This window comes from Vanessa tameamea, chromosome 9 (genome assembly GCF_037043105.1).
Source record: "Vanessa tameamea isolate UH-Manoa-2023 chromosome 9, ilVanTame1 primary haplotype, whole genome shotgun sequence".
NCBI classification, from domain to species: Eukaryota; Metazoa; Arthropoda; class Insecta; order Lepidoptera; family Nymphalidae; genus Vanessa; species Vanessa tameamea.
The window spans coordinates 12,544,550-12,567,557 of NC_087317.1; the positions used below are offsets into that span (position 1 = coordinate 12,544,550).

General features: G+C 32.6%; 2 protein-coding genes across 3 annotated transcripts in view; one reads left to right on the forward strand and one right to left on the reverse strand.

The window, feature by feature from the left end:
• Zip (zipper) overlaps positions 1-18,619 on the reverse strand; it is a 74,397-nt gene extending 55,778 nt beyond the window's left edge. For both annotated transcript variants that reach the window (XM_064215734.1, XM_026632339.2), the window contains exon 1: positions 17,857-18,619. In XM_064215734.1, coding sequence (XP_064071804.1) covers positions 17,857-18,201 — 345 coding nt within the window. In that variant the 5' untranslated portion in view covers positions 18,202-18,619. The remainder of the gene's footprint in view (positions 1-17,856) is intronic.
• Positions 18,620-19,590: 971 nt separating this feature from the next.
• LOC113394892 (uncharacterized) lies at positions 19,591-22,501 on the forward strand. Its single transcript, XM_026632346.2, has 7 exons — positions 19,591-19,807; positions 20,314-20,388; positions 20,515-20,681; positions 21,037-21,257; positions 21,384-21,514; positions 21,873-22,021; positions 22,198-22,501. The coding sequence occupies exons 1-7, from the start codon at positions 19,603-19,605 to the stop codon at positions 22,372-22,374; spliced, it is 1,125 nt and encodes a 374-aa protein (XP_026488131.2). The 5' UTR covers positions 19,591-19,602; the 3' UTR covers positions 22,375-22,501.
• Positions 22,502-23,008: the final 507 nt, after the last annotated feature.

A 23,008-nucleotide genomic window follows, 5' to 3' on the forward strand; every position in this document is an offset into this window, starting at 1 on the left:
CCACGTCCATTATCCTTGGATCCTTTGGAACACGTCCAAAATTTGTCTTTATTGGTATTAAATCATAGCCAGATCCTGTTTATGGATATACTGGTGATTGTTTTCCTCAAAACATTATGTCATATAACTTCCAAATTGATTTCATTTTAAATTGACTGGTTTACATTGTTCCAAATACACATACTACTTAAAAACCTTCCTTCCAAGAATCAGGTACAGTAAAATTAAACGATCAGAAACATCGAAATACACAAGAACAGGGATAAAGAAATGAAAGACATAACAAACGTTTCGACGATTGTTCGTAACATAATACGGGGCTAATTGCAGCTGGTACAGATCCGCATTCAGAGTACGCTGAACAAGAGAAAACGCGAGTTGTATTTAAGTAACGATCATTACATTTGCGTAGTGGTATTATTGCAGTTCGATCAATTCGAGATACACAACATTTACTTTACTATATTCCAGTAATTTATTTGTAACTTGTGCCATATTAAATATACATTCAGTGTTCTAATATACTTTCATATTCACCGTTGGTTTACAAGAAGTTTACTACAAATCACCTATTTTACGATAATTATGATCAACGGTAAATTTAAAACAAAGAGACTATTTAATGAGACATATTAGTATTCTACAACTCTTCCTGACAATTACAGTGACAGCTATAGCTGACAGTTCTTACGTCTCGTACATAATTTGAGGCATAAAAAGTAGAACTACTTATTTAACCGAAGGATCAGCATCAACCATCGCCATATTTAACTGACCAATCACACTGACAGTATCATTTATATAATAATTAATTGCACCAATCAGTCTTCTTCATGTATGGTCCATTATACGTAACATTGAGGAATTCATCTGTATCCATTGGACATTATTAAGACCTTAAAAATCTATCTTAGTTAAGTTATTAGGTATTTATAATACCATTTGAATCTTACATCTACGAGAAAAACTACGACATCTTTTTAATACGTAGATTCAAGTTTGTTTGCCCAGTTAGATACGAAACTTCTATTACATTTAGAAAACGAAATTATAATAAAATAATTGCATTTTCTATTGATGGTTTACTGATTTTATATAACAATAATTATAGAACGGTTTATGTTTTTCATATTAGAAGATAAACATACATCATTTTAGTGTTCACTTTGCTAAATTGATGGTTATCGTGTATTAAAAATATTTTGAGCTTGGCGCTTTGTTTATGATGCGAAGACGAGCGAATGACCTCCGATAATTCGTTAGGGTTTTACGTGTGTCGTATTTTTTATGAAATTCATAATTAAGATAAGAAATCAAATTGAATATATCCTGTGGCAACACAACAAAACCGGATTCAACGACACTAATGTCATTATTTAGTATCGAGGGTGGATGTGACGTTATTACTTGTGTTGGATTATTATACTTAATACGGACAAAGAACATTACTTCTGAAGAAATTCATTAGTTTTAATAAATCATATTTAAGAACGCACGAGAATGGATTAAGATCACGAAGCTACATCACGTGTATACAATTTAAAGTAAAGTTTTTGCTAATAAGACAATTGTTATTGCATCACGATCGGAATTATATTTCATTGTTCTATCAACGCCTATATCAATTACTTTTGGTATCGTTTTGACAATCATTCTGAACGAAGATCTATCATGAATAATAAGAGCCTTCAAATCGATGTGTATATATAGTTTATAGTCTTATTTTTGAAAAAGGTACATCGCGAATCAAATAAAGAGCATTTTAATATTTAATTGTTAATTTGAATTCATGATATTAAAATATTTTTAATGTAATTTTTAGTCGTAAAAATAAGGAAAATATGATAGATAAGACGATTTTCTCAGATATTTTGCTTTTTATTGAGTTTTTTCTCTTCAGTGACAGCCCTGGAAATTCGCAACGCGGTACGTTGACTCCAACGTCAGTTATTTGCATTAAACAATGCTCTCATCTTTACTAAAATACGGCAATATTTTGACTTAGTAAACTTTATTATATGTAAGAAGAAAAAAAATATTTTTCTTCAACCATTTTTAGTACACCTTGTAAAACGAACTATAAATAAAGACATTTTGTTAATTTCATACGTGTATATATTTGCAATAAATAATTTCGACACAAACTCTTTGGTTTATGAGTAAAGTTTTAGACTACTCAACATACTAGCTATATAGCTATATATCCACTCCAACATTATCTAAATAGACGTACGATTACTATTTTCGATTTATTATTACTAACGTTAATTTTCAGACGCCATTTTAAAATTAACGACTCGAACGATCGTTTCGCCATTGACACATGTCTTTCGAATTTCATTTAAAAAAAACCGGTAAGATACGATCCGTTACCGTGAGTCATTGTAGAGCAAGACCGGCTAAATTTACGTTACGACTTATGAGCATTGTTTTAAAGTTTGCGTCAATACGGACGCGACATGTTTTTAAATTTCGCGAGTGTAAAAGTTGTTAGGCCATTAATATCGCTTCAATACTTATCACTCTGTTCCGTAGGTATTACTCACTACAATATTTGAGTAGTAGTAAAAAGTAGAAAGCCTGTTAATGTTCAACTACTAGGCTAAGGGCTGTACTTCTTTTGAGAATGTTTGAAACTTATTTTATCCATGATCCAGTGGAAGGAGCAAGTCGAAATTTAATTCAAAATTATTATCCTAGTATAATTCTATATTATTTAAATCAGAAAAAGCAAACATTTACATCATAATAGAGGGAAGTTAAATTCTACATTCCACAGCTTAATCTCCATCGTAAAATCCTATTTAAATTATAAATATATATACATAATACAGAATGAAATCTCGTAAAGTCGCGACTAAAAATGATCGTATTCCGACGCAATCCGATAAAACGGCGCCAGCGCGGTAATTGAATTGTCATATTTCTGCAATATTGTGATCATAAACCTTTTTCTAAGATTGACGCTCTGTCGCGTGTCTAGATAACCGCAAATGTTCCAAAATTTTAAATTATTATTTTATTTAATAATATCATTATGTTTTAACAGCAACAAATAATCCAACTTAGTGATAGGGCTTTGTGCAAGCTCGCCTGGGTACGTACCACCCATTCATCACAATTGTATTATACCGCCAAGCAGCAATTACTTTATATTGTGGTGGTCCGATTAGAATAGTGAGTGAGCCAGTGTATCTACAGACACAAGATGCATAATAACTTAGAGTCCAAGGCAATTAATACAGCGCCAAAGTCTATGAGCTGTGGTGACCTTCCATCAGGTGGCCCATTTGCCCGGCTAGCTATTGCATAAAAAATACTATCCTTCTAAATAATTTAAATTAACATTACAAGTTAAATCGATGATTCTCCTATATCCTAGACTATGTCAATAATATTTTTGTACCTAAATTAGAAAAAGTTAAATAAAAAGTATGTTTAGTTATAAAATATTATGACTTGTGTTATTTTATTTGAACGTTACAAAACCGGTCAATGTCAGAAAACCTTCAATTGTTAACGAGATGTGAATACGTAGTGAACGTAGATATAAATTATAAATTGAAATTCATTGTCTTAACGATACATATAATGCTTAGGCTTTGATATAAATGATACCTCACAACATTGTTTTGTTGTAACGGAGCTCATTTCCTCATAAAACGATATCCTATTAATAATAAATGCAATATACGAATGAAGCAATGTAGTAGGCAAATACAACCAAAGGACTAGAAGTGCACTAAATTGTTGATGGTGTGTTCTGAAATTGACTCTAAGTAAAGTAAGAATTATGTTGCGATTAAATCAAGGCAGATTCATTATAATTATAATTATTATTAATTTTATTGATATTATTAATTAACAGTATTATAACGTAGGGCATACTGATAAAGACAAATGGTGACCACCGATTTTTGGATTAAAAACTAATAGCGTCCCATAGTAGAGATGATCTATACAGGCAAATGAATTCAAAATCCCATAAAGACAAAATCCACCTATTCAAGAAAACATTCCAAATCAATGAAGACGTCGCATAGTATTTACGCGAAAAATAAACACACTAAAATAACAAAGGCAAACTAAGGTTAAATTACAGGTTGCCTACCTGTAACTTGTCCTTAATTTGTCGAACAACTGTCTGTGGAGATACAAAGTTAGCAATAGAAAATGTAATACTTGAAGATCGTCATAGATTTCTTTCTTTATAAAAATCACTAGAAGTAAATAAAGACCGTGATGAACGTAAAAAAGCAACCACGTCATCGAGAGTAGCGGAAATTGAGAACCTAAATTTATTTAGAATCGATAAAAAAAATATCATTTAAAAAAAAAATAACTGTTTCTTTTAAATATAAAATTTAATTGTTAGCTATTATAGCAACTAAAACTTTGTTATGTTTACAGATAAAACTAATGCAAAGAACTATTGTTTTGAGGAAAACATCATACAACGATATGTGGTCCTTCAAACGAACATGACCCGAATTACAGGGGAAGTAGCGACATAAATCGCTTGACAAAATGTCTAATCAACGCCCAATATTCCGTTACGACTAATTAGTATACAGACATGTTATTCAATTAGTCTGTGATAAGAGAACGATCGGTTCAGGTCGGCGACCTCTGGACGACCTTTGGTATATCTCATATTGCATTTTGATCACGGCGTTCGTGAAAACGATTCCTGGAGAAATTATTATACATGCAGCAAATTAACTATAACGCTCTCAGGATGTAAACAATATAATATACTGACTGTTTCTCAAAGCAACGTCCGCTTGGAATTAAACAACATAGTGCCTTCTCAGAAAGTAGAAAGGCACCCGTTCATCCAATACAGGCCCATTACTTTTTGAGATAACATACAAACAAATCGATACTACTTTACATATTAGCATAGAGCGTAAATATATTCTCAAGTTATATTCTTGTATATTACGTAAATTGGAACTTACTTGTATGTGAACACAAATAACCGAAACAACTTCAACATTTTATTTTTGTACAATAAAAAATGAGTCAAATTGTTCCTTAATATAGATTCAAATAAAACCATCTTTATCACAAATATATAAATACATTGACAAATTTAATATACCAAAAAAATGGAAAATGTTTTATTTTATGTCCAAAATGACTAATGCGTAATATTTATATCTATTAAAAGAAAACCATAGTTTTGACATGGATTGAGTAGACTATTATTAAATAACACAAACAAATAGTTTTTTTTTTAAAGTTCAATGGAGAATTGTCTAGAAGGTTCTTTTATGTAAAGTATTGTTAAATAAATGACAAACGGAGAAAGAGCAACATTATGAGGGTGAAATAGGCCATTCGATCAATCGAGATTCTAAAAACGGATTATCCTACACTTATTGGCTTACTTTTTCAAAGGCCGTATTCCAGGGAGATCTCCTTTATGAAAGGGAATGAGTTTTTTTAACATATCTAAAATAAATTTTATTTACTCGACTCAGACAAAACGCTTATTGGTAAAAAAATATTCGCGGTCCCACATCCGGTACCGAAACTGCCATATTGTCATACGAAATTCAAAAACGTGCGCGTGCGACGACCTTCGCTTTGTGAGGGCATATGAAGAGAGGGGGGGGACATCGGGATCGAACTGGTCGAAAAACCGGTAAAGATTGAGCCGACAGGATTCCGGCGGAGCTCACGAATTTGATAAGACATGTTTTACTCATAAATAATCAGGATTATCCGACACCTTTTTTCTCTTTTTTGAAATACCATAAAATTTATATTTTTGATCATAATTTTACGGAAACGATAAAACTATCCGATGTCTCGATTTAGAAATTGGAACTTGTTTGTTTTTCAAGTCAAGTAAGACAAAGTCAGTTATAACTAGAAGGAACACTAAATCATTAAAACAAGCGGCACGCCTAAAGATGTCCTTGACGCACCTTGTACGATTCCAGTTAAATTATTCCTAATCATGAAGCCTTATTACATAACCGTAAGGTTCAAAATGTGAGTTACAAATAAAATACAAAAGCGCTTTATTGTTGACAACGTAAGGTGTAAAACAGTTTGTAGAAGGATTAAACATTAATATTGGTAATACGGTCTAAGCCAGCTAGATCTAAATAAATTTAAACGAGTAGATTCTAACAAAGGCAAACTTTTAGATTAGTTTTGGTATGATAGCAGTATCACCGCCATATAATTTCCATATAATTAAATTCGGATAAAAATGACAAAAAAACGAAGATCCACACGAGCTAAGTGGAAAACCAGCATTAAATCTTTCATAACTATAAACACACTTACATCATACTAAAGAGAAAAAGAAGAAAAAAACGAAAACAAAATAAAAAAACCGTCCACGGAACAACCTCCGACCCGTTCCGTTTCACTTGACCGGACGACAATGACCGGTAGATTCTGATACTGTGACCGTGTAACGGAACGCTTCCATTATAAAATCTAGAGGCTTTAATTTTACACAATAGATTGTTTTAACTGTAGCTCATTTAAGTGATAACAAGCGTTTACACGATCCTTGACAAACTAAATTATAAAATAAATTAATGACTGATTTTGATGTGAAATTGTTTTTTAACATTTATAATTAACAAGAGTTAAAAGTAAGAAGATTATAATGAAAAAAAAAATCAATATTTTAGTTATTGTTCTTAAAAAATGCGAAACTGAAAATAAAATAAACATTTTATAGAGACAGTAATAAAAATGAAGATCTTGATTACGTATTAAGGTAGAACCTGCTTCAACACGAGCAAAAATTGCTGAACCGTAATATTACGCATCTAAAAAACGACGAGCATCGTACGATGACAGTTGCCATGAGCACCAAATATCTTATACAATTGATGTTTTTCTTTGAATACAAACGATCAATTAATGTTAATAGCCTCATAAATAAACACATTAACGTGCAATGAACAAAATAAATAATGTGATAGTCAAATTTTTACAAGGGCTTCCAAATAAAATGATACATATAATAATACAATATTGTTGCCGGGTGGAACAAAAACAATTACTAAAGTAATCCAGTTAGCGACAAGTGAGATGGAAATGCTAACGATGTTCTAAAGAACAATACAATAATGTATCTATATTAATACGTTACCTACATCATTGGTTTAAAATTTAAAAGACTAGTTAAGCTTGACAGCAACTTACCTGAAAGAGAAATTTAAAAAATTAGTAAATACGAAAACTGTTAAACAACAAATACAAGTGAAAATACAATATCGTATTTTAAATCTGTTAATTAACATTTGACAAGACATTACAAGTTAATTGTAGTGAAATATTTGTATATTTTGTTCCTGTATATATAAACATTCCAACGTCAAACAAAGCAGTGCTGCGTGATCGAAACGACCTTCCTCTTAGAAGATAGGAATATCAAAAGCATTAGTACATATGCAAATAGGGACATTTCTTATGTGGATAGCGTATATCGCTTCCTAGACGAATCTACTAAACTAAGATTACTTGACGACGATGATTATATTACGAAGATTTTAAGTCCTCGGGTTATTTACCGAAACTAATTTTAACCTTTTTATGATATACATACATATGGTGACGATCAAATGGACCACCTGATGGCAAGTGGTCTCCACCATCCATAGATAATTGCATTGTAAGAAATATTAACCATTCCTTACATCACCAATGCGCCAGCAACCTTGGGTACTATGATGTTATGTCCCTTGTGCCTGTAGATAACTTACTACTGCTGTTTGGCGATAGAATATGTATATGTACATAAAGCAGGTGAATTTGTAAAATTAAAAACCAAACAATCAGAAGGAGAAGTATCACGAACGGAGACATTTAAAAATAAAATGTTCGGTGATTTCGAAAAGGCGTATGTTACTACTAAGAACAATTTAAAAGATCTTTTTAAAATCCAAACCTACTGGAATTGGCAGTAAAAGTCAAGACCTCCGATGATGGCGATAGGAAAGATATAACGCGGATGTTTCACACAGCACAATGCTGGGAACGAGATCAGTACGTAACGTAAATTGTGATGTCATATCACAATAACTATTATCAATTATAGTTGGGAAGCGTAAAGAATCACCTGATCTGTATCGCACACGCGACATTAATTTACAGACCGAGCAGATCAATAGATATATTGTTATTAGCTTGTTTTATAAATTCACATAGAAGTTATTATTTTATAAAATTATTATTAACAGCTTCGGATTTAAACAACGTCAAACACAATATTCGTAATGTAAATTCTACCGAGGAGAATCAGCAAAAAACTCGCTTGATTATAGTACTTCATATTATAAATATATATGAAATTATATTTCATTATTATTTATCATGTAAAAATGCATGCTTTATATGTAGATTAGCTATGTACGGAACATTAATAAACGTGGCGCCAGCAGAAACGGCGTTGCGCAAGCCGTTCTCGTTCTGAAGGAATGTCCAATATTAACGGCATTCGCGTTAATTAAAAAAGAATTAGGGTTCACACCGACGATCTCGCTCCGTTACATCACAGTCTTGTCCTGCGACCAGATGGCATTAAGCTGACCCACTTCGCGAAGGTCCGACCGGTGACCATTTAAGGTATTGCAGGGTTACACAAGCGATTCTATGTAGCACGTTTTATCGTGAAATGGGTTAATTTCGATGATTATCCTCGAGAATAATACAGCCGCATTTTATCATTTATTTTATTACCGGCTCGAGTCGTATTATTCTACAACAATAATAAATTGTGCATAATCAATAAAAACAAGGTATGCTTTTATTTATAAGAACTTAGTCTCCTACTATGATATATGTACCATTAATACGATATTTACTCAATATCTCGACATAGAATTTAACAGTACGGTTACTGTCTATTTCTCCTAAAATCTCTGTAAATATCCGTCTGTTGATTCTTTCAGTAAATAACACATTTTATCGAGGTTATTCTTGACATGTAATCATATAAATGTGACTTTAAAACATTTCAACTTGCGCAAAGATATAATGCCATAAGCTTTAAAGAAAAATCATAAAGGCGCCAACAATTTATCTCCGTAAGAAGGTCAGTACAAGATTTTTAGGTAACAAACAAGTCTCAAGCTGTGAGTGACCAAAAAAAGTTACTAAGGCCTGAATGTGAATGCTGATTGCGGTCCAAAGCCGTTTACAGTTAATCAATGCTGCACCATCTGTAACGCGGTTTCCCAACGAGAACATCAACACCAGTACCACAACCATTTGCTAAAATATTGCAACACGAATGTGGGATTTAAGACTAACTATAAAGTAACATAATTGCTTGAAACGTTTTCGTCGTGGTCATACTTCATCGTACTCGTATAAGCAATCTGACATATGGCGGCTAAAACGTGTCCATTTAAGGTATGCACATATGGAGGCGAGTCATGTTGATAGATTGTTTGACGAATTAAGCCGTACATAGCATAATAGCAGCTTTTTATAGCACAATGGCGCGGACCCGCGACAAACGACAGCTATTTGTGAAAGGATATTCACTATTGTTGCGTACGTTTTAGCCAAAAAAAACAGGAACATGAACATTCAGACACAGATTTAACGAACAGAATATAAAAGAAAAAGAGATAATATATATAAAAAATAGCGAAATTATAATACAGCAACATATAAAGTACAAATTACGTCACACTACCACTAAACAAAACACAAAGAGCGTTCCTGTCTCAGGTTTCAAACGTAATAAAACTTTTAATTAACTATGAAAAATATTGTTGGACAAAGACAAGGGCAGATTATGAATGTCAAAGGAATATATACCTTTTTCCTTAAGTACAAGTAAGTTTATTATTTGAAGCAGAAATTCTGGAAGTACATAAAGACGCCAATAAACCGGCGCCTATAAACTTTCTGAAATAATATTGAATGTGAGCAGCATACAATTGTTGAGATCAGTTACTCTCCTACAGACGATTCCAATGACAGGACTTGTAAAGACAAATAAATAACTTTTTATCTGAATTGCCTATTGGTATTCAATATGGATACGTAAAAAAAGTTTTGATTTCGAAGAAGTTGAAACTGGAACGTTGTAAGCAATCTTACAAAGCAACAATTACAACGTTGTATCATAAATAAAAACATGAGTAATAAATCAAGAACTTTTTTTGTATAATACAGCAAAACTATATGTAAATCCAAGGTTAGTGTATTTTTAATGCATCAGGCATAAGTTTCATACTGTCAATAATCCACCAAACGAAGTGAACCTTAGCAACATACCAAGTATGTCACATAAAATGAGAGAAAGGTAATTCGCAAGATTCTTGATAAAATCTGCCCAACTGGTATTTAATAACGGCACGAGTCGACTACGCAACACCTACTCAGAAATACCATTTTCGGTCAATAAACACTAGAGATAACACAATGGAACGTTATTTTGAAAACCTGTCAGTGGACTGTTGTTGCGAGAGCAATGTAGAAGTCCTACCTAATTTTGTAAATGCGAAAGCGAATTTATATGTTTATTACGCCATCACTTTAACTACTCAACTTATTATGAAATTTAGCATCAAGTTATCAGGAGAACACCAAAGAGCATAGACTACCTAACACATGTGCCCCCTCTCACATGCTGCCTAATCCACGGCAAGACATTTCATTACAAGTTGTAATGAATAAGAACATTTTTTTAAGAAAAATGCACTTTTATATATAAAACATTAATTCATTCTTTGTTATCCTTGACGTCAATTAAACTTTATCAAAAGATTTATGATGAACTGATTAAAGCTTAAATTTAAAACCGCAAGACCAATCAATATCGCATCAATTCAAATAAAGTAACAAAGACTCGCACATTCTTCGGTTGTCCTTATTGCACTCTTGAATACGATCTACATAATAATTATTAAATAAAAATGAAAAGTATGTGATAGTCTGAACACGATTTGTGTTCGTAATATCGCAATTCGAAACCACTTTAATCTGTGACTAATTACAGCGAAGTTATTTTAAAATAAATTTATTAATAACGGCGTATAGGTTCGAGCCCACGTCCAATAGGACGTCAAGTGACTGTTATTAGATACGAAAAATAATTCTGCTTGTATTATACCTCCGTATAATAGTTAAAATGTCTAAGTCAAGTGATTATATTATATATATAAATATATATATATTTAAATAGCTTTAATTACTTTAAAAATTTCATTACTTAAAGTGTCATATTTCTTCAAATAAAGCGTCAACTTGTGCTGGGAATTGGAAATATGAAAATTCCAAGATAAAAGCCGGTACATGAGCTGTTTAGTTATTTAAATTAATTATTATATTCTTACAGTGATAAATTATATATAGGCTGTAAAATTCACAAGCTGTAAAATTAAAAGCTCTTGCTAACTTCTTATTATGGTACAAATGACCGTGCCTCTCCTTTCGCGTTGCGGTGGCTCAATTATTGTAAAATGAATGGTAAAACTAATAGACCATAATTTTGCCATGAGGGGAAGTGGAAGGCTTGCCGTCTAGACAACATAAACCTCGCTGTTGCAATCAAAGTGAGTTGGACTTTAAGATGGGTACGCAATTACTTTGCTGTTTAACTACATGCTTCAAAAACATTGTAAATTATTGACAGATAAAATAATAATTTAATTTATTAAGTACAATAATAAGATCCTACTACTCTATTTTATGTACATTGCAATTCAAAAAGTGGTCCAAATACCGAATTTATCTCAATACAATTCAACAAGCACGATTGTGCCAAATGTGCTTATATCAACAATTTAAATGTATTGCTGAATATCAAGGCAAGATAAATGAAAGGAAAATCGGCGTTGGTAAAGATGAAAATAGCACCGATATCATACATCAGTTTGTTAGCTGCTCGATATTGATGGTTCACTCGGGAACAAACGAGTCATTCAGTGTGAATTCGGACACGTGTGAGGCCGAGTTTTAAGTACGTTCAATGTTGACTATCAATTAATAGGCATTCGTGGAACAGACTTCATTCTTTAAGATGCGCCATTTCAATCATAAGCATTCCAATCGTATTTCGATCAATAAAATGATATAAAAAAAGTCTTTCAACGAGATCTTCAAATATTGATGATCTTCATTCAAATGTAAAACAAACTATTACATCAGCCGTACGCAAATAATCCATCTGTTGACTATTCCAAACCAATAATATTACGTAGAACAGAATTATGTCTTCAACATTGGCAATTATATGATGAATCGTTTTAAAATAAAACTAGCTTTCAGATGCACACGATATTAAAAATATAGCTGAGAACTTCATTGAAATGAAACGAAACTTGAACAAGTTTAGTAAACATAGGACCCCAAAACTTTCCAATTCAATCTCAAGTCGACATTATTCCGAACAAAATTTAATCGTTGCAATTTTAATTTTAATTCCAAGAACAGTCTCTAGTCATAAAAAATATAATGGCATTTTAAATCGCAACCATCATTTTAGCGACTAAATTGCAAGATGTAGCACATAGCCGTTTACTCGACTCTACTGAAATCTTCAGAATCTTCAATTTTATGCTGGCATTTTACGATTGACGCATTGCCTCACCTGCAGACCGCAGTGCAGATAAAAGGATGAGAAAGATGCTGCAGTGACCAGTCTATACTAAAAACAAATACAACGCATTCTATGAAGTAGTTTGTTATTGTTGTTACGTATTGTAAATAAAGGTTATAACTATATTTGGATATTGTTTGCAGACGTTTTAGATATAAATATTTTATTAATGTATCATTTTACACAATTTTTAAAGAAAAAATTATTATACTTTATAGAAACGGTGTCTTTGCACAAAAAATTGTTCCCTTATTTAAACATTTCACGCTGAAAGCCCGCAGATGGAAAACTTCAAAACAGTTTTAAGTATGGCTCAAAGAGGAATCCTCGATTTCCCCTCCTTCCTTAACAACTACCATACGTCAGACATATCCGTTAATACAAACAATCTATTCGCGTCTGAAACTTTCATTTGACCTCGTCTGCGCCCTGTCTACCTCCCCGCGGGAGGCTCGGGAGGGATCGCCAGACTGCAAAGGGTGCGTTCATCGAGATACATTCAACCCTATTACCACAACAAGTCAAACAAATAACATTCTTACTGTTCGAAACTTTAAGATCAGAACTGAATGGGCATTTTTCTGCAGAGTTCGCTCTGTGAATGGACCATAGAGTGCTTATAAATCGGTTATGGTACGAGGAAATGTAGCTCTTATTTGGTTACAATACAGCTTAAAAAATATATTATTGACGATGAAGAGGTGACTTGACTTTCAGCTGACTTTACAGATTAGGGGAATTGAATATTTCAACGAAACCACACTTTAAAGTTCCAGGAAAGTGACTTAATTGTAAGGACTCCGTCCGAATCTACAAAACTAAAAAAACTTGGGTTACCATTGCGTGCTGCATTTAATTTATTAAAAATACCCATGTACCTTCATCAAAACACATTATATTTACTTTTTTTTACTTATATTGACTTATGTACATAAAATAAGTAAGGAAGTTAGTGGTGCAAGCCTGGGTATAAACCAGTTAAATTTTCGGCTTAGATTCGGGTATTCTAACCACCAAGCCATCTTGCACTCATTACTGATTACAGAACTGTATTCGTTTGTTCATTTAAATGTAGCGAGATGGTTTCCAAATGTTATTACCGTATGTATACACTTTACAATAATATTGACCACTAAATAACCTATGAAATAATTTTAAATATTTTATCTTAACTATCTCGAACGGAGAAGGGTTATCAGCATGACCATCGCGTATCGAATTATCGCGTGACGACACAATCAAACGCATTCGAGTCCTGATAGCCTCAGTCAGGGAGACGGTCTGTTCTATTTTAAACGGCCAACGCGGTTCGCTAAGTTAGCGAACTTAGTTCATTGCTGTTATGCTGATTAAACGGTTTTGCAAGACATTTTTATGTTTATTTTATTAGAAAACGACCTTTACACTAATTAACCATTAAACTTTCTTTAACAACCGAAGCAGTTAACAATACAATTATATGAATTTAATTTTACGATTTAAATATAATTATTTATAATTCGAGAAAATAATGTAGACCAAAATTATATAATGCTGTAGCAAAAAAATTAGTATCTAACATAAACCTGATTTTAAGTAGAAATAAATGTAAAAAAATTAAAGATCTCGCGAAAGTTAGAAAAATATAGTTTTTATCTCTACATATATACAATGTAATGTTGAATACATACGTGTGATAACATTTAACAACTAATATAATAAACAGCGTACGATATATATATTCGTACACTATTTATTACACATATAAAACAGTTTTACGAGACATCGACGCCTCTCGAACGGATATGCGTAATTTTAACCTTTACAACAACATTGCGTAAACATGCGGCTCATTCAACTTTTCAGGGACAAATCTAAATTATCTCCGACTGGCCTTCTTACATTTTAACATTTTGCTTGATAGGTTAGATGTAAATACATAAAGTACGACTGCGATGACTCTATTCTTGAAAATACGTTTCGCTTATAAATTACATTAAGATATGGCCTTTAGAGAATATTCTACATAGTCGAGTTATTCTTTTATTACCTACTTTACGCTTTCTTTATTAAGAACATCATATTTGCTATCTTGTACTTTGTTTAGGTTTTTACTACGAATCCTTGGATATTGAAGTATGCCTGGTTTTATGGCATAGACAGGTCTGTTGTAAGGATTATATAGGATTTATTTAGACGTGAAGTTGTATATAAAATATATTGTATTGGGTGTTGTGATCATTTCAGGGATATATTTTTAGTACTACTACTATGAATTATTAAATGTTTCATAGGCTATTTTCAGTTGTATTTTTTTGTTATTTATTATTTGTATATCATAAATAAGCTTTCTCGTATTTATATTTTATGCGCTGTGCAAGTAGGAGGATTCGAAGAACAAGATCAAGACGGTAAAAGTGTGACAAGAATTAGACGAAGTTTATCGCAAGTACCAGGGCGGCAGAACGTCGGTGGAGGTTAAACGCGGCGCATATATTCGCGTGGGCCGTCCCCCGCTCACCCTACCCCTAATGGGGTCGACGACCGCCGCGGCCGATTCGGCCGACGGCGCGCCTCACCTTGACATTCATCTCGAGCACGCTTTGACCAAACGCTTGAATTAACCCATACAAATCTGAAGTGACATCGACGATCAACCCTTTGGTAATTGCCTGATTTACTGTCTATTTATGCGTGGTACAAACTAATAGATAGAAAAAAAAACGAATGGAATATGCTTACAAAACCAATCGCTCGTGTCTACATAATAATATTTTAACAATTAATCTTACAAGTTATTTATTTGATAAAAAATAAATAAAAAAAGAACAATATCTGTAAAAAAGAACTAAATAAATAAAGTAGGTATGATTCACGTAAAAACTCTAACAAACATCTAACTCAATACCAAATACTGCAGGTGATAATTGGAATGCAATGATGGATGACATCATAGCATTACAAGCAACCCAAAATACAACACTGTCAATTTTGCATCATTGTAACATTAAACAATGTCATGCAAGAGCATTGAACTATTAAATGGTTATATTTAGATAAGATCATTGTTGATTGATCAGTAGTCTCAAATTAAAATAGCAAAGGTACTACGAATTCAGCCAAAACATATACGCGACTTCACTAAGTCGAGTATATGTTATACCGGTCATCACTATGACCGGTAGTCTCAATACCAGATTTGCAGTAAATGAATACGTTTTTTGGCGCCGGCCTAAACCGCAGTGTGCCATTAATCAGCACAATTCAATGGAGCGTAAAATCCTTTAATTTGAATGACAAAGGTGCTCGTTCTGTTCATTTGCGAGCGACGACCGCCGACGAGTCCGATTGTTCAGCCCAAACACTGCTTTAAGGCATACATGTCATGGTGTATACCATTAAATCTTACGATTTTATCTCTGCATATATTTTGTTACAACATAGAACATACGAAAAAAATATATTTAAATAGTGAGCTAATAGTGTGAAGTTATCTATTTAGAAAATGCATTGTTAATAGAGTGGCAATGGCACTGAGGTAACTGTAACTGTTACTGTTAAGTTAAATTTATTTTAAATAATTTTGATTCAATCAAATCGAGTATAAATCTTTTAATGAATAATTGCAGATTAATAAACAAAGACATTGAGAGGCTAAAGTAAATAATATTTCTATATTAAAGACTTCAAAAATTATAAGAAATCTTTTGTTCGTAATGTTTAAATTAAAAAAATATTTTATGTATTCACTTGTAGAAAACATATACAGTTTTATAAACTTTTAAAAATATTTTGTTTTCTACAATGGAATAACATCAATGAAGGTTTGTGAAAAATATTTATTTACTTTGAAACTTACAGAACTATATTCGACTTAGTAAATGATGTAGACCTTAAGATAAATATTATTTTTTTAACAAAAAACATAATTTATATTATTTAAGCTTAAAAATTCCTTCAATTAATTAACCATTATCATACCTATACAATTGTTGTCTGTATTACAATTTTTTATTAAAAAATATTGGAATGAAGGTGAGATAAGTTAAAATCAAATAAAATTATCTAAGAGGCAAAATGAGTCAGTCTTAACTGATAACATAACAAAATCCATTAACAGCACCTTAAAAAATTCTTTAAAAATAATCATACTCTATGCTTAAATAGCTAAGAGGATAACATCCTTAGCATTTTTTTTATTTTAAAATATGTACCTAAATATACTGACAAATAAACCAAATGATAAGTTGACCAGACATCCATAGGCACTCTAAGAAATCCTAAACAACCCGTGTCAATGCACAGCCAACCTTTGGAACTGAGATGTTATATACCTAAAGCCTGTATTTACACTGGCTCACTCACCCTTGAGACTGGAATACAACAATGCTATTTGTATTTGGAGGTAGAATATATATGATGAGTGCATACCTACCAAGCAGGCTTGCACAAAGCCCTACTTTCAAGTCAAGTAATAAGCTTATTCAGCTTATTACTTGTTTTAGACAGAAACATTTAATAAATCAACTTTGAATTTACATTCAATGTTCTTCAGAACAGAAATATTAGTAAAAAGTTAAAAACTAATATCATGTAAAACATTAATCACTTTTTTTGTGATAAACAAAAATGAATTTTGATAGAATTCCTATTATATAATTATATATATTATTACACATAATATTACTCATGCCAGCATTAATATGATCTCATCTTTACTGCTAAAGTAAACGATTTGAGCATATTTTCCTTATTTGGAATTTTGTCTAAATTTAGAAATTCGTTAAAGAATATTTAATTTATAGAAAATTTACAAATTTGGTTTGAATGGCTACATTACAAACAGTCAACTTTCTAAATAATCATAAAAACAATTTAATATTTCAACAATTGTGGCAAATAAATAACCTATTGTAAAATAACCCAAGCCTATTACATCTCGCTTATAAGAAATACAATTGAACATAATGCCAAAATGGTTTACTTAAACATGAACTCTAGGCATTATTCATTGTAATTTTGGCTATTAGCAATAATTTTAAATGATTTATAAACATCTATTTAAGGGTCATTAATTAATGTGATCATTATCTTAATCTTTATGTTAGTACTTAAATAATGACTTATTGGCACATAGGAATTTATTTCTACCTACATATTTGTTTTTTTAGGAACATTGTATTTTGGTTATATGGTTTCTTGAAAATATTACTATTAATCAATTTGTTATTAAAAGCTATTTTTTGTTAGTTTAGTTTGTTTATTAGATAGGAAACTATACTTACATAGATAAGCCCAGAATAGTATCTGTCTTTGATGTTATGAAGAACGGAAGCTTCATTGAGGCAAGTCAGTTCTGCCATGTCTTCGACTTTGTCAAACTTTGGCGGGTTCATCTTTTGGATATCATCCCTCGCCACCAGGATTCTCTTCCCCGACTCCGCGATCTCCACTTCCATTTCATCTCCACGGTCTGCCTTGATTCCCGCTGCGACAAAACCCTGGGATTCATGCGGAACCCACACCAATCTCTTTTGGGTCCACTCGGCCTGCGTCGCCGGGTCATTGAAACTGTTCCGATCGACTGACAGGTACCGGAGCTCCGGGTCGTTTCTATCCATGTCCACCATCGCGCCCAATCACGCCGCGCGACCCTTACGATAACCTAACACCGGCACTGTATACCACATTAAACGGTCGCACAGACCGACACACCACACAACACGTTGTTAAAAACCACCGGCTCTTATTCGTGTGCCGGAGAGGCACGACACGTACAAAATGACGACTACGACTGAGACTGACAAGAGTGACAGCGGCAACGGTTACAATTGTAGGAGGGATGGACCGGTCGACGCCCGAATTCACGTTATGTCCAAAATATGTACAACGTTTTCGTTGTTCAATTAGACTGCAACGTCAACACAGCAATTAATGGAATCCTTGGAACACTTTAAATTATTACGAACTTTAATAATATAGAGCACTTTTTACAATAGAAAAATAGTCTTAGTTGAAACGACAAGTAACTCCAATTCTGCTCGTTTTTGACACAAACGTCGAGTGTGTCGAATAGTAGCTAATAAAATTCTGACAATTACGTATTACCGTTAAATTCTGTTACTGTGATTGGCAGCTTATTACATTGAAACATTCTAATTTTCAAGTGGCCAATAGGATTTACTTATTTTTGCAAAGGTGTAGTTTTTTGTAATTGAAAACAAATATTTCTGTTATGGATATGTTCAATTTAAGAAAATGTAATTTTAGTTCTAGCACCACATTTTCGGCGTAATTTCATGAGCATCGTTATTTCACTATTGTATTGCTAATAGAGGCTTGGACATTGAAATAAAACTAAGATTACTATAAAAAAAACAAAGTATTTTGATTGTTAAGCATTTAAAATAGATTATAAATGCCGTTTCTTCACAATTTATATATTTATTATTAAAGCTAATATTTTTAAGTGAATGTTGGTATGTACAACTAAAACAAAAAGATCTTGATAATTATTATCGTGTTAATAATAAATTAAGCTTAAAATATTATAGGTATTCTAAGAAAAGGATCACTCATTACCTATAGATTATTTTAAAAGATATCATTATCCCTAAATGTATACTAATTAAATAAAGTGTATTTCTAACATCAATTGTGTTTAACTTTAATTGTCATTCTCTTGAAATATTTACTTGGCATTTATTTCATAGCAATAGAGGAGATTTTTCTTTAACGTCCACATTATTCAATTCAACTTATTCAACCAATATTTGACAATGACAATAGTAAAAAAGCTGTTTTAGAAAGAGCGACGGAACTTCCCACAAAATTGTTTATTATTTAAGAAGTCAAAGTTCATAGTGGTTTAAATTGATAATACTGATATGAAATGATATTGAAAGAATAATTTATTGTAACACAGGAACGCAACGATACATATCACTAGGATCCTACTACTAAAATTCAAAGAGCTAAGCAACTTGATATACATTAAACATTATTGCTGTAATTTAAATTGCATATAAAATATGGCGTTTATTGTGGATCTGCGGTCTGATACCGTCACTAAGCCTACAAAATCTATGATGCACGCAATGGTAAATTCTGCTCTTGGAGACGATGTATTTGGAGAAGATCCTACTGTGAATGCTTTGGAGAGTAAAGTAGCAACTTTATTAGGAAAACAAGCGGCATTATTCGTACCCAGTGGTACTATGGCTAACCTTATTGCAAGTAAGTTATAAAAGTTATAAAAGTAAGTTTTAACTAACCTAATATTTTTGAATCCATTAAGTTATGTTCATTATATAATTAACAACTTTGCAATATAACAAAAAAAACTGCACAAAATATAATTATATTATTGTTTATTTAAATTATGTTACTTAGAATACATAAGTAAAGTAAATTTCACTCTTAATTTTCAAACATAAGCCTACATACCTAGTCTATAAATAAAGCCAGCCTTTAAGCAAGGAGTGAAAACTTACTCATCTTTATTTTAACTCTATCTTAATATTTATCGATTAGGGCATTGGTTAAAACTCACAGTGGTGCATTGTTCAGTCTGCTCAAAACATCTGATGATGGCATGAGACTTGAAGTCACTTGATTCACTCTCTACTGACTTAGAGAAATAAATTTAATTATTCTGTTTTTTATACTGTCTGCTCAACAAAAATAATATGTATATTCTATTTATTTGTTTTATGTTTTTAAATTTATAAACTTTTTTGCAGTAATGGTGCATTGTAATAAAAGAGGTTCAGAGGCAATTGTCGGTAATCTATCACATATTTTCAAATATGAACAGGGTTAGTAGACTTGTAAAGCTTTTATTTTATTAAAAATATATAATTTGTTCTAACTTCAGTGTCTGTAATTATATTGTTGTGTTTAATTACAACAAGTTTTATTATTGATAAGTCTTTGTTTTACAGGTGGTGCGGCTCATGTTGCAGGAGTTCTTTTAAGTACTATTCAAAACAAACCTGATGGAACTTTTGACTTGCAAGAGTTGGAGAGTAAAATTCGGGGGTCAGATATCCATGAAGCGATAACATCTTTAATTGCAATCGAAAATACTCACAATGTTTGTGGAGGGAAGGTGATAACTTAATAATCTAATATAACCATCAACATAAGTATCCATTTAAAAATACTATTAAATTTGAATTTATTTAATAATCATTTGGTCTACTAAACACTGAAACAATTTTCATATAGGATGATAATACATAATCACAGAATAGTTTGAACATCAATTTTCTACTAACTAACAGAAAGAACTCGGATTACTATTGGTTTTATTGTACATTTTTTAATTATACATACTTAGTTTTTATAGTCGATAAAAATAAAAATCTATTATGAGCATATGATTTTCATTCTGTACCTTAATATGGAGGCCTACTAACCTTTCCATTAATATGGAGGCTTGCAACACTGAATTCTTTTTTTAGGTTTTGCCAATCCAGTGGATAGATGATCTCGCAGAGCTCTGCAAGAAGCATAACATACTCCTACATATGGACGGAGCTCGACTGCTGAACGCCAGCACGTATTTGGAGGTGCCGGCGGAGCGAATCGTACGAGGCTGCGACAGCGTGTCGCTGTGTTTCAGCAAGGGACTGTCCGCGCCCGCAGGCTCCGCACTCGTGGGCTCCTACCATTTCATAAAGCAGTACGTGACTCCCTCAGTACGGATAGCTGGTTCCACAATTAAATAGGAGAATTATTTAACGAAAGAATATATCATGAGAATGGTTCATTAGTCTTGTGTAATACCATGGTGGCCCGCGGCGCGCAGGGCGCGGCGCGCGCGCAAGATGCTGGGCGGCGGCATGCGGCAGGCCGGCGTGCTGGCGGCGCCGTGCGCGGTGGCGCTGGACGACGCGGCGCTGGCGCTCGACCACCGCCGCGCGCGCGTGCTGGCGGACGGTAGGCCCGCGCCGGCTTTAACGGCTTAACTAAGCATTGCTATTTGACAGTAGAATGTGTGATGAATGGGTGGTAACTACCTAAACGGGTTTCCACAGAGGTTTGGTGATAGTTTTGGAGAAGCACAGTTTCTCTTACACAATGTTTGTGTATCTGTTAGCGTTATGTCTTAGCGTTTGCTTCAAATGCGCCTAGATTAACAATTTTTCGCCCTGGTGATATAGTTTTATAAACGAATAATGAAAGTTCCATATCATTTGGATTAATGTAAATCTGTAACAAATTAACAGACAAAACGTACATCCTTTCGTTTCTATTCGGTATTAAGATTATACGTTTCTTTTCTATATTCTCCAAGTCATCCACGGCCTCTTCCTCAAGACGTTCTCCGTGGACGTCGAAGGTCAGCGCACAAACATAGTACTGGTGCGGATTTCCGAGAATAGTCCTCTGAATGCTGATCAAGTGCTGCAGAGGCTGGCACAAATATGTTTGGCTGAAACTCAGGTATGCTTGACCAGTTTGTGGTGTTGGTGTCAAATGGAATTGTTTATATTTCTTACGGCTCCAATGTCTATGAGCAACGGTGACCACTTACCATCAACCTACCTATTATATACAAAAGAGCAAATTATTAAGAAATATATATATTTTTTTAAATTAAGATTTTATTTAATAATCAGGGAAGTTGTAAGACTACGAACGACGAAGGCGTGATAGTTAAAGCGATATGCTTTAATGAAAAAACTCTGAGGTTCACACTTCACCGCGAGATACAGGACGAGGAACTCTGGTTGGCCATCATGAAGATCACTTATGTGTTCAAGGAGTTGGACGCTGCTCATCCCGTAAAGAGTTAAAGCAGTAACCCCATTATAGAACACGACCATCGACCATAGACAAATGATATTTCTATATATTATTGTTGAAATACATATATTTTCCCGAATATAAATCTATTGTATACATACATATTAGACTGACTAAATATTATTTATTCTATTATATCTAATTATATGCAAACTAAACCTATAATTTTAGGCGTGGTTCCGTAGAATTCAGTGGATGATCTGTTCTGGTCTTATACTGATCAGTTTGAAGACTCTTGGCTAAAGTAAATTTTATGCCCCTATGCATTTTTTAATAAATTAATATTCTATGTCAAATTACAAATATGTAAAGTTTATATTATATAAAATATTTGAAGAAAACATGTATTTTGTTGTACTGTTTAGTTGTTTATTCTTTGTTAAATTGTGACAAGCCAAGTTTGTGCCAATACGCTGGTTAACATACAATACATAAGAATATTCTCAAATATAAATTTGCTCAATATAATAGTTTAGTTAAGTTTCTGATTGACCTAAATGTGAATTTTGTCAACTAAAATCTTTTTTGGATAACATATCTTGTAAGTTAAATTTACATGACAGTGTAATTCGTGGTGTTGCTATAAGTAAAATATAAATGTTTGCAATATATGTTTTAAAATTA